Raw genomic sequence first — 12,182 nt, forward strand, 5'->3', positions numbered from 1 at the left:
TTTTATTGTATCAAATATCAAATTACAAAATATAAACTACTTAGTAATTATATATTAATTTAAACAAAAAAAAATCAATCTAAATCTAACCCTGAAGATCTAACCATTAAAGATATAACATGTTATGTGACATTTTGTTACTAAATCATAAACATTGTCTCACATGGTTACCAAATCAATATATATTCTTTTTAGTTGTTCACTTATATACAAATTTAGTTTATAAACTTTATATTAGCCTTTAAATTGATGATTAATTAATAATTTCACAAAAAAATAATTTTATATATTTTTAAACGTAATTAACTAGATCAAATTAAAATGTAGACTACAAATTAAGTCAACAGTGTAGACTGTGTACGACGTCTACAGATATGTAGACTACGTTTGTTATGTGTAGACTTACGAAGGACAGAACAGTAAAATAACTTTATGTTTTTTTGTTTGGTCACAAGGGCTAAATAGTAGTTTTAACACCCATTTAGGTTGGGTTTGCAATTGATTGAATATAGGGTCTACTTTTAGGGTTGCAATCAATATTTGAGTTGGTTTTAGCAATTTTCCCTACTAATAATTAGTAAAAACATTCACTATAAATACGACACCATGCCCTCGTCTCCTACATCACAAAAACACAATCTTCAGTTCCAAAAAAAAACAGAGAGAAAAGATATAAAACCCCAAAAAAAAGAAGAAAGAGAACAAAAAAATTATCCTTTTTCCCCTCTAAAACATTAACATTTTGTCTAATCGTGTTTTTCCCCGATAATGGAAGCTAAAGATACGGCGGCATCTCCTCTCCGTAAGATCATCTCCGTTGCTTCTATCGCCACCGGTGTACAGTTCGGGTGGGCCATACAGCTCTCTCTCCTGACTCCTTATGTCCAGCTTCTAGGTATCCCTCACAAATGGTCCGCTATCATCTGGCTCTATGGTCCCATCTCCGGCATGCTTGTTCAAACTATCGTAGGATACCATAGTGACAGATGCACGTCAAGATTCGGTCGCCGACGTCCTTTCATTGCCTCCGGGGTCATCTTGGTCGCCGTCGCCATCTTCTTGATCGGTTACGCTGCTGATATTGGGTACAAAATGGAAGACAAGCTCGAACAAACGCCGAAGGTACGAGCCATAGCGATCTTCGCTCTCGGGTTCTGGATCCTCGACGTAGCCAACAACACTCTCCAAGGACCTTGTCGTGCTTTCTTGGCCGACTTAGCCGCAGGAGACGCTAAAAGAACACGAGCCGCAAACGCGTTTTACTCTTTCTTTATGGCGGTCGGGAACGTTTTGGGTTACGCGGCTGGTTCTTACACGAACCTACGTACACAAAATATTCCCGTTTGCGGTGACAAACGCTTGCGATATATACTGCGCTAATCTCAAGAGCTGTTTCTTCTTGTTCATCACACTCCTCCTCATCCTCACCGTCACGTCTCTTTGGTACGTTAAAGACAAACAATGGTCTCCGCCGCCTGTGAACCCCGACGAGGAGAAGATCACTAAGATTGTTCCTTTCTTTGGAAAAATCTGTGGAGTTTTTAAAGTCATGGAACGTCCCATGTGGATGCTTTTGATCGTCACGGCTCTTAACTGGATCGCATTGTTCCCGTTTCTTTTGTTCGATACTGATTGGATGGGTCGTGAAGTGTACGGTGGAAGTTCAGAAGGAGACGATGGAATGAAGAAACTTTACAACGAAGGAGTACGCTCTGGTGCGTTGGGACTTATGTTTAACGCTATTGTTCTTGGTTTCATGTCATTTGGTGTTGAGTGGATTGGTCGGAAAGTGGGAGGTGCTAAACGGCTTTGGGGAATTGGCAATTTTATACTCGCCATTGGTTTGGTTATGACGGTTCTTGTTACCAAGTTGGCGGAGGCTTACCGAAAAACCGCTGGTCCTTATGTCGAACCGTCACCTGGTATTATAGCCGGAGCTTTGAGTCTCTTTGCTGTTCTTGGTATTCCATTAGCTGTAAGTATTTCAGCTTGTCTTTTATTGTGTTTTACTACATTTAAATATTTTGTCTAAATATGATATTAATTAAATCTTTTGTTTTTTTAATAGACTACTTTCAGCATTCCGTTTGCACTAGCCTCTTCCATAAGTTCAAGCAGCTCCGGCGCCGGCCAAGGTAAATTTTAACCTGAATTTATAATATACATTTAAAAATTCCCATTAGTTTAGAAATCCAATTGTCTGCCAATGTATGAATTGAAAACATGAATTGGGAGATTTGTTTCCAACTTTATTCATATCTAATAATTGAAATTAGTTTTTTATTTTTTTTTGCCAAGAAAATAAGGGAGACAAATTTTCCAATGTAACTTTTTTTTCTAAACCTTATATGTGGATGTAATATCATTGAACTGTATGGGATTTATTAGCTTAGTGATACTTAAATTGTCATATTTATGTTATTAGTTCAGTATCTTTTTAAACATCCATTAATTTCATTTAGTAGCATAAACGTTGAAAAATTGGTTTCATATCTAACATAAATAACTAAATAATATTTTTGTTTGCAGGATTTTCATTAGGAATTTTAAATTTAGCGATTGTGATACCACAAATGATAGTATCAGTGGGAGGAGGACCTTTCGACGCCTTATTTGGCGGTGGAAACCTACCGGCATTTATAGTGGGAGCAATCGCAGCGGCGATCAGTGGAGTATTAGCGTTAACCATTTTACCTTCACCGCCATCATCAAGTAACAAAAAAAGAATGCATAAAGTTAAAGTCAATTAACCTTGTGTTGTTTGTGTTTCACCCTTCACCTAGTCTATTGTTCTTGTTACCGATTATCAATTTAATATTATACTTACTCCATTCGTTTACTCTATCAGTTTTTTGCAATCTGCAATTAATTTTTAGTTAAAAATAAATATAATTTGCATTACAATTGTAAAGTGATATTTTGGTATAACAAAAAAAATTAAAATTATGAAACAGATAGAGTATTTTTTAATGTTTGTTTGTTTGATCTTTAGGAACTTGTATCTGACTATGGTAAACGAAAAATTACTGGTTACTCTAAAACAAATGGAGTAGTAATTAGTATTTGTTGGATTATGTCGAGCTTATTTTTCTGGACCCAACAAGTTGATACATTCCTACTGGATAGCAAGAGTCGGAGCTTCAGACAAAAACAAGTAACTGTAAATCTGAAATGCGTAACACTAAAACTTAAAGGGCCTGCTTAACATGTGTAGGTGGGGAAATTGATAAACAACAGCCTTGAAAAAAAGAACAGAATTTGTCGGTGACATACAAAAACGATCATCAGTTCAATGCAGACTATGCAGTAATGTGGCAACATCATTATCATTCAGGAAATTGCGTAGAAACTCTATGTCGACATTTACATCAACACTTGTAACAAAACAATTGCATAGACTCCTCTCGGCACAAAATCTATGTCTATATATGTTGTAATTGAGAATTAGATTACAGTAGAAAGAAACATTGTATAGTGTATGTAGTTAGGCTTCAAAGTTTAAACCTAAGTACGTTAACTTAATTGAAAAAAAAAACACTGTATAAAAATATATAATATTGAACAGAAAGAGGACTATGATCAAATAAATATTATATAGTGTTTTTTGGCCATAAACATTATAGTTTCGATCCGTATTTTTTTTTATAAATAAACCTAATTTAAATGATATTAGAAAAAATGATGTCAAAAATGATATAAAAAAATAAGAAAACAGTAAACCATATTTTAATTTTGTATTTTTTAAGTAGAAAAGAAAACAAAAGGAAATAAAAAAGGAATGGTGGCGCCGGGAAGTGACGGTGGAAGTAGGGTGGGTCATCAGTAATTTGCTTTCGCCAAAGCGTATCCTCAACATCGATCTACCAACAAGCAACCTCCTCTTCTAACGCCTTCTTTTTTCGGTTACCATCGTCGCAAATCTCTTCTAGCTCCGATCCGATCTCGCCAATTTAGGGTTTTTGAAAAGTTTCGATCTTTGTGGTGGGATTCGAGAAGAATGGCGGAATCAGGAGGAGGAGGAGGAGGAGGGTGGCGCGATTCGTATAGGGGAATGTCGTCTGATAACATAAAGGGTTTGGTGTTGGCAATCTCTTCTAGTCTCTTCATCGGAGCTAGCTTCATCGTCAAGAAGAAAGGTCTCAAGAAAGCCGCCTCCACCGGCACTAGGGCTGGTATGTGACCTCAAAGATCCTACCTTTACTACGTGGGGATCTCTAATTGTATCCAAAAATCTCAGCTTTAACAACCAAATTTTTAATAATTTGATCTGATAAGGTGTTGGTGGGTACTCTTATCTTTACGAGCCTCTTTGGTGGATCGGCATGACAACCAGTGAGTCTTCTTTCCTTTGTTTCGCGTTTGTGCTTATCTTAAAACCTTTGTTCTTACTGATATTCTGTTTCTTGTGTAGTGTTACTTGGTGAGATTGCTAATTTTGCTGCTTATGCGTTTGCGCCGGCTATACTTGTTACTCCTCTTGGTGCTCTCAGTATCATCATCAGGTTAGAGAATATTAATACTCATCTATATGCGATGCTTTCTCTTATACCCTTTTTTCTCTATCGATCTCAGTGCTGTATTGGCTCATATTATATTACGGGAGAAACTACACATCTTTGGAATTCTCGGCTGTGCTTTGTGTGTTGTGGGTTCGACTACAATTGTACTGCATGCTCCTCAGGAACAGGAGATTGATTCCGTCCTCGAAGTTTGGAACCTTGCAACTGAACCAGGTGCGTTGTCTGAAACTATACCTAATGGTTCGTTTTTTTTCCTCCTTACAGTCAGTTTTTTTCTTAACGTTCGTCTAGTTTTGTTGCAGCATTCATGTTCTATGCGAGCATTATCATCGGGGCTGCTGTGTTCCTTATTATCCGTGTTGTGCCCCAGTACGGGCAGACAAACGTTATGGTCTACATCGCTATTTGCTCGCTTGTGGGATCATTGTCGGTATGTTTTTTTCGATATTTCCATTTTGTAAATCCTATTTTACTCAAAGAATGAGTTATCAACTCACCCCTATGTGAACAGGTGATGAGCGTAAAAGCACTAGGAATAGCGCTAAAGCTGACATTTTCTGGAACAAATCAGTTGTTTTATCCTCAGACTTGGGTGTTCACCTTGGTCGTACTTACCTGTGTGATAACCCAGTTGAACTACTTAAACAAGGTAAAGTGATTTCGCTTGATTTCAGATATCTTCCTTGGTTACTAAAGTAATTGCATTATTACTTTGCAGGCTCTTGACACATTCAATACAGCTATAGTATCTCCTATATACTACGTAATGTTCACATCACTAACTATATTGGCCAGCGTTATCATGTTTAAGGTAACCTTCCGCCACAAGACGTATATATATAGTTTATATCTGGACTGCTGCTATGGTACATAATTTTTATGTGCTCTGTGTTTATTGAACAGGACTGGGATAGGCAAAACGGTACTCAAATAGTCACAGAAATGTGCGGATTCGTTACAATACTTTCAGGCACTTTTCTTCTCCATAGAACGAAGGACATGGTTGAGGGTGCGTATTCTTTTTCATTTGTAGCACTTCTCATGTGAAAATGAGAACTTAGATTATCCTATACTCTCTCAGCTATGAGGAAACAGTAAAAAATGCATAATATATATACATAGATGTATGTAATATACACACACTCCTAGCTAGAGTATGCATATGATCTTAGCACCAAGTGTATGTATCCCTCTGGAGTTTCTAGGAGTTTGCAACTGAACTGATTGTTGTTGTTATTGTAATTGCAGGTTCATCGGTGATATTACCGTTGCGGATAAGCAAGCATGCCAATGAGGATGGGTTTGAATCAGAAGGCATTCCACTTAGACGCCAAGAGTCCATGTCAGTTTAAAAGCTGTTATTGCTTTTTGTTTTCCGCTCTAGTGCAAGCCAGAGAGCCTCAACTTTTTTTTTCACCTTATCTCGATCTACGATGAACGCGTGGACCATGGTTCTTCTGTTCTAACATCACATATGGTTCACGAAGATCAAGAAGGTAAAAAAGTGGACGATCAGATCTCATCTTCTTCTCGGTAAATATGCTGTGAATTCAATCAAAACAAAACATATGGCATTAGCACACACCCACGCATAAACCCTTTTGTGACCTTTTAGATTTTTTTTCTCTTCAATGTAAAACTGAGATGGGTTTTGCTTAAAACTGAAGGTTTTCGTTTCAATTTAATATTTGAATAATTGATTTTTTTTAAGTTCTGTTCTTGGTTGGTTTAACTATTTGAAACAAATGAAAATGGAGACTGTGAAAGTAATAAAAGACATATGGTTAGTCAATTTGTTTGAAGAAATAATATATTGATGAGGTGGAGTTATATAACATTGATGATCATAGATAGAGACAAGGTTTTATGTTCATCTTTCCATAATCAGTCACTCAGCTGGTAGATGAGATGTCAACTTGAAACTGCACTATGTCTGTCTCATTTAACTCTTTCTATACATCTCATTATCGAGAAAATCACATTTTAAACCATGAAAGTGTAAGAAGCTAACATTTTAAAATTAAATGCTCAAAAACAATACTCCCTCCGTTTCATATTATATGTCGTTCTAACCTTATGCACACAGATTAAGAAAACATTTAATTTTACATATTTCCAAAATAAAAACACTATTACCAATACACCTAACCATGTATCAACCAATAGAAAAATAGAAAAGAGAATATTGTCAATAAATTTTGCATTGAAAACCGAAAACGACACTTATTTTGAAACAAAAAATTTCCTCTAAAACGACATATAATTTGAAACGGAGGGAGTATTTAAAACCATCAAACTAATTATATTAGCACATTAAATCTTGAACTAACTTACTTTTTCTGCCAAGTAAAAATGTGACCGGTATTCTTCATCCGTATGTAAAAAAGTATGATGTGTCAGTTGTTTTTCGTTTTTCTAGAATTAACAAACATAAAAAACAGTTAAAAATAATAAAAATCAAAATTAATTTTAAAATTATAAATAAATAAAGAAATTTTTATAAATGCTCAATATATTCATAAATAAATGAAGATTTTTTTAGATTTAATTAAAAAATAAAATAAAACAAAATAAATGAATAAAATTTTAAATCATTAAATAATTTTTTTTATAAAATATATAAAATAAAAATAAATGAATAATTTAAAAAAATAAATTCAAAAATTCGAATCAATGCCAGTGGAAGTTTCTGACATATTTATCACGACAGTTTCTCGATATATTAAGGGTAACAATTCCCAGACATTATTATTGATATTAATAGTTTCTACACATATCGTTCACACTAATATTATTGGTGTTAATAGTTGAGAATATTATGTATGGAAACTATTATCGTTAACCCATAGATTTTGAAATTTTTTTAAAAATATGAAAATATAGTATTTGTGTATAGTTTCATCGAGCACTAACATAAGATGATGGTCAAAGAAGTTTAGAATCTTTGTTGTTTCTGTTTCTCTAGATAATAAAGATTTAATAATGGTAATTCCACTAATATAGGGAGTATTAAAAGATTTACCAAACTAAATATTAAATTTTTTTGAATGATTCCTATATACAATGAAAGATAGTTTAGATTACATTAGTTCAAATGTACAATGTGGTTTGAAATTTTTAAACTAAAGTGAAAAGTATAAACTTCAATATATAGAACATTTACCGAAAACTCAATATTTTAGAAGGGGTTAACCCACAAATTTTGAAAAAATTCAAAAACATGAAAATCTGATTTTAGTGTATAGTTGCATCGAGCACTGACATAAGATGATGATCAAAGAGTTTAGAACCTTTGTAGTCTCCGTTTCTCTAGATAATGAAGATTTTATAATGCTAATTCTATTGATCTAGGTAATATATGAAATTTTAGTAAACTAAATATTAAAGAATTAGAATGATTTCGATATACCATGAAAGATAGTTTAGAATACATTAATTTAAATGTAGAATGTGTTTTGAAATTTTTGAACTAAAGTGAAGAGTCTAAACTTCAGTATATAGAGCATTTCCCGAAAACTCAATATTTTTGAAGGAGTTAACCCACGGATTTTGGAAAAAATTCAAAAACATGAAAATCTGGTTTTAGTGTATAGTTTCATCGAGCACTAACAAAAGATGATGGTTAAAAATTTTAGAACCTCTGTTATCTCCATTTCTCTATATAATGAAGATTTTATAATGTCAATTCAACTAATATAGGCAGTATATGAAATTTTAGTAAACTAAATTTTGAAAAATTAGAATGATTCCTATATACCATGAAAGATAGTTTAGAATACATTAATTCAAACGTAGAATATGGTTTGAAATTTTTAAACTAAAGTGAAGAGTATAAACTTCAGTATATAAAGCATTTACCGAAAACTCATTATTTTAGAAGGGGTTAACCCACGGATTTTGAAAAAATTTCAAAAATATGAAAATCTTATTTTAGTGTATAGTTTCATCGAGCACTGACATAAGATGTTGGTCAAAGAGTTAAAAACCTTTGTACTCTCCATTTCTCTAGATAATGAATATTTTATAACGCTAGTTCCATTGATCTAGGCAGTATATGAAATTTTAGTAAATTAAATATTAAAAAATTTGAATGATTCCTATATACCATGAAAGATAGTTTAGAATACATTAATTTAAATGTAGAATGTGGTTTGAAATTTTTAAACTAAACTGAGAGTATAAACTTCAGTATAATGCTAATTCCATTGATCTAGGCAGTATATGAAATTTTAGTAAACTAAATATTAATAAATTAGAATGATTTCTATATACCATGAAAGACTGTTTAGAATACATTAATTTAAATGCATAATGTGGTTTGAAAATTTTAAACTAAAGTGAAGAGTATAAACTTCAGTATATAGAGCTTTTACCGAAAACTAATTATTTTTGAAGGCGTTAAACCACGGATTTTGAAAAAATTCAAAAATATGAAAATCTGGTTTTAGTGTATAGTTTCATCGAGCACTAACAAAAGATGATGGTTAAAGATTTTAGAACCTCTGTTATCTCCATTTCTCTATATAATGAAGATTTTATAATGCCAATTCCACTAATATAGGCAGTATACGAAATTTTATTAAACTAAATTTTTAAAAATTAGAATGATTCCTACATACCATGAAAGATAGTTTATAATACATTAATTCAAATGTAGAATGTGGTTTGAAAATTTTAAACTAAAGTGAAGAGTACAAACTTCAGTATATAAAGCATTTACCGAAAACTCATTATTTTATAAGGGGGGTTAACCCACGGATTTTGAAAAAATTTCAAAAATATGAAAATCTTATTTTAGTGTATAGTTTCATAGAGCACTGACATAATATGTTGGTCAAAGAGTTAAGAACCTTTGTAGTCTCCGTTTCTCTAGATAATGAATATTTTATAACGCTAATTCCATTGATCTAGACAGTATATGAAATTTTAGTAAACTAAATATTAAAAAATTAGAATGATTTCTATACACCATGAAAGATAATTTAGAATACATTAATTTAAATGTAGAATGTGGTTTGAAAATTTTAAACTAAAGTGAAGAGTATAAACTTCAGTATATAGACACATATACCGAAAACTCAATATTTTTGAATGGGTTAACCCACGGATTTTGAAGAAATTTAGAAAATATGAAAACCTGGTTTTAGTGTATAGTTTCATCGAGCACTGACATAAGATGATGGTCAAAGAGTTAGGAACCTCTGTTATCTCCGTTTCTATAGATAATGAATATTTTATAATGCTAATTCCATTGATCTTGGCAGTATATGAAATTTTAGTAAACTAAATATTAAAAAATTAGAATGATTCCTATATCCCATGAAAGATAATTTAGAATACATAAATTTAAATGTAGAATGTGGTTTCAATTTTTTAAACTAAAGTGAAGAGTATAAACTTCAGTATATAAAGCATTTACCGAAAACTCAAACTTTTTGAAGGGGTTAACCCACGGATTTTAAAAAAAATTCAAAAATATGAAAATCTGGTTTTAGTGTATAGTTTCATCGAGCAATGACATAAGATGTTGGTCAAAGAGTTAAGAACCTTTGTAGTCTCCGTTTCTCTAGATAATGAATATTTTATAACGCTAATTCCATTGATCTAGACAGTATATGAAATTTTAGTAAACTAAATATTAAAAAATTGGAATGATTTCTATACACCATGAAAGATAGTTTAGAATACATTAATTTAAATCTAGAATGTGGTTTGAAAATTTTAAACTAAAGTGAAGAGTATAAACTTCAGTATATAGAGCATTTACCGAAAACTCAACATTTTTGAAGGGGTTAACCCACGGATTTTGAAAAAATTTAGAAAATATGAAAACCTGGTTTTAGTGTATAGTTTCATCGAGCACTGACATAAGATGATGGTCAAAGAGTTAAGAATGTTTGTAGTCTCCGTTTCTGTGGATAATGAATATTTTATAATGCTAATTCCATTGATCTAGGCAGTATATGACATTTTAGTAAACTAAATATTAAAAAATTAGAATGATTTCTATATACCATGAAAAATAGTTTAGAATACATTAATTTAAATGTAGAATGTGGTTTGAAATTTTTAAATTAAAGCAAATAGTATAAACTTCAGTATATAGAGCATTTACTGAAAACTAAATATTTTTGAAGGGGTTAGCCCACGGATTTTGAAAAAAAATTTAAAAATATGAAAATCTTATTTTAGTGTATAGTTTCATCGAGCACTAACAAAAGATGATGGTTAAAGAGTTTAGAACCTTTGTTATTTCCATTTCTCTACATAATGAAGATTTTATAATGCTAATTCTACTAATCTAGGCAATATATGAAATTTTAGTAAACTAAATTTTAAAAAATTAGAATGATTCCTATATATATCATGAAAGGCAGTTTAGAATACATTAATTCAAATATAGAATGAGGTTTGAAAATTTTAAACTAAAGTGAAGAGTATAAACTTCAGTATATAAAGCATTTGCCGAAAACTCATTATTTTAGAAGGGGTTAACCCACGGATTTTGAAAAAATTTCGAAAATATGAAAATCTGATGTTAGTGTATAGTTTCATCGAGCACTGACATAAGATGATGTTCAAAGAGTTAAGAACCTTTGTAGTCTCCGTTTCTCTAGATAATGAATATTTTATAATGCTAATTTCATTGATCTAGGCAGTATATGAAATTTTAGTAAACTAAATATTAAAAAATTAGAATGATTTCTATATACCATGAAAGATAGTTTACAATACATTAATTGAAATGTAGAATATGGTTTGAAATTTTTAAACTAAAGTGAAGAGTATAGACTTCAGTATATAGACCATTTACCGAAAACTCAATATTTTTGAAGGGGTTAACCCACGGATTTGAAAAAAATTCAAAAATATGAAAATCTTGTTTTAGTGTATAGTTTCATCGAGCACTCACAAAACATGATGGTTAAAGAGTTTAGAACCTCTGTTATCTCCATTTCTCTATATAATGAAGATTTTATAATGCCAATTCCACTAATATAGGTAGTATATGAAACTTTAGTAAACTAAATATTAAAAAAATTAGAATGATTCCTATATACCATGGAAGATAATTTAGATAATGAATATTTTATAATGCTAATTCCATTGATCTTGGCAGTATATGAAATTTTAGTAAACTAAATATTAAAAAATTAGAATGATTCCTATATCCCATGAAAGATAATTTAGAATACATAAATTTAAATGTAGAATGTGGTTTCAATTTTTTAAACTAAAGTGAAGAGTATAAACTTCAGTATATAAAGCATTTACCGAAAACTCAAACTTTTTGAAGGGGTTAACCCACGGATTTTAAAAAAAATTCAAAAATATGAAAATCTGGTTTTAGTGTATAGTTTCATCGAGCAATGACATAAGATGTTGGTCAAAGAGTTAAGAACCTTTGTAGTCTCCGTTTCTCTAGATAATGAATATTTTATAACGCTAATTCCATTGATCTAGACAGTATATGAAATTTTAGTAAACTAAATATTAAAAAATTGGAATGATTTCTATACACCATGAAAGATAGTTTAGAATACATTAATTTAAATCTAGAATGTGGTTTGAAAATTTTAAACTAAAGTGAAGAGTATAAACTTCAGTATATAGAGCATTTACCGAAAACTCAACATTTTTGAAGGGGTTAACCCACGGATT

At 31.4% G+C, this 12,182-nt stretch overlaps 1 protein-coding gene and 1 pseudogene across 1 annotated transcript; both read left to right on the forward strand.

Annotated features, from left to right (window-relative positions):
* Positions 1 to 643: 643 nt before the first annotated feature.
* Positions 644 to 2,869, forward strand: LOC108824546 (sucrose transport protein SUC1-like; annotated as a pseudogene).
* Positions 2,870 to 3,760: 891 nt separating this feature from the next.
* On the forward strand, positions 3,761 to 6,238 carry LOC108823489 (probable magnesium transporter NIPA4). The gene is made up of 9 exons (XM_018596710.2): positions 3,761 to 4,172; positions 4,276 to 4,332; positions 4,412 to 4,502; positions 4,573 to 4,733; positions 4,823 to 4,950; positions 5,032 to 5,169; positions 5,239 to 5,331; positions 5,424 to 5,529; positions 5,769 to 6,238. The coding sequence occupies exons 1-9, from the start codon at positions 3,998 to 4,000 to the stop codon at positions 5,870 to 5,872; spliced, it is 1,053 nt and encodes a 350-aa protein (XP_018452212.1). The 5' UTR covers positions 3,761 to 3,997; the 3' UTR covers positions 5,873 to 6,238.
* Positions 6,239 to 12,182: the final 5,944 nt, after the last annotated feature.

The sequence above is a fragment of the Raphanus sativus genome, chromosome 9 (assembly GCF_000801105.2).
Source record: "Raphanus sativus cultivar WK10039 chromosome 9, ASM80110v3, whole genome shotgun sequence".
In the NCBI taxonomy this organism is placed as follows: domain Eukaryota; kingdom Viridiplantae; phylum Streptophyta; class Magnoliopsida; order Brassicales; family Brassicaceae; genus Raphanus; species Raphanus sativus.

Excerpts from the sequence above, each read along its gene's own strand:
- LOC108823489 (XM_018596710.2), top strand. The coding sequence starts at position 3,998 with ATGGCGGAATCAGGAGGAGGAGGAGGAGGAGGGTGGCGCGATTCGTAT. Across the intron at positions 4,734-4,822 it reads GAACCTTGCAACTGAACCAG|CATTCATGTTCTATGCGAGC; the intron begins GTGCGTTGTCTG and ends GTTTTGTTGCAG. Across the intron at positions 5,530-5,768 it reads AACGAAGGACATGGTTGAGG|GTTCATCGGTGATATTACCG; the intron begins GTGCGTATTCTT and ends TTGTAATTGCAG.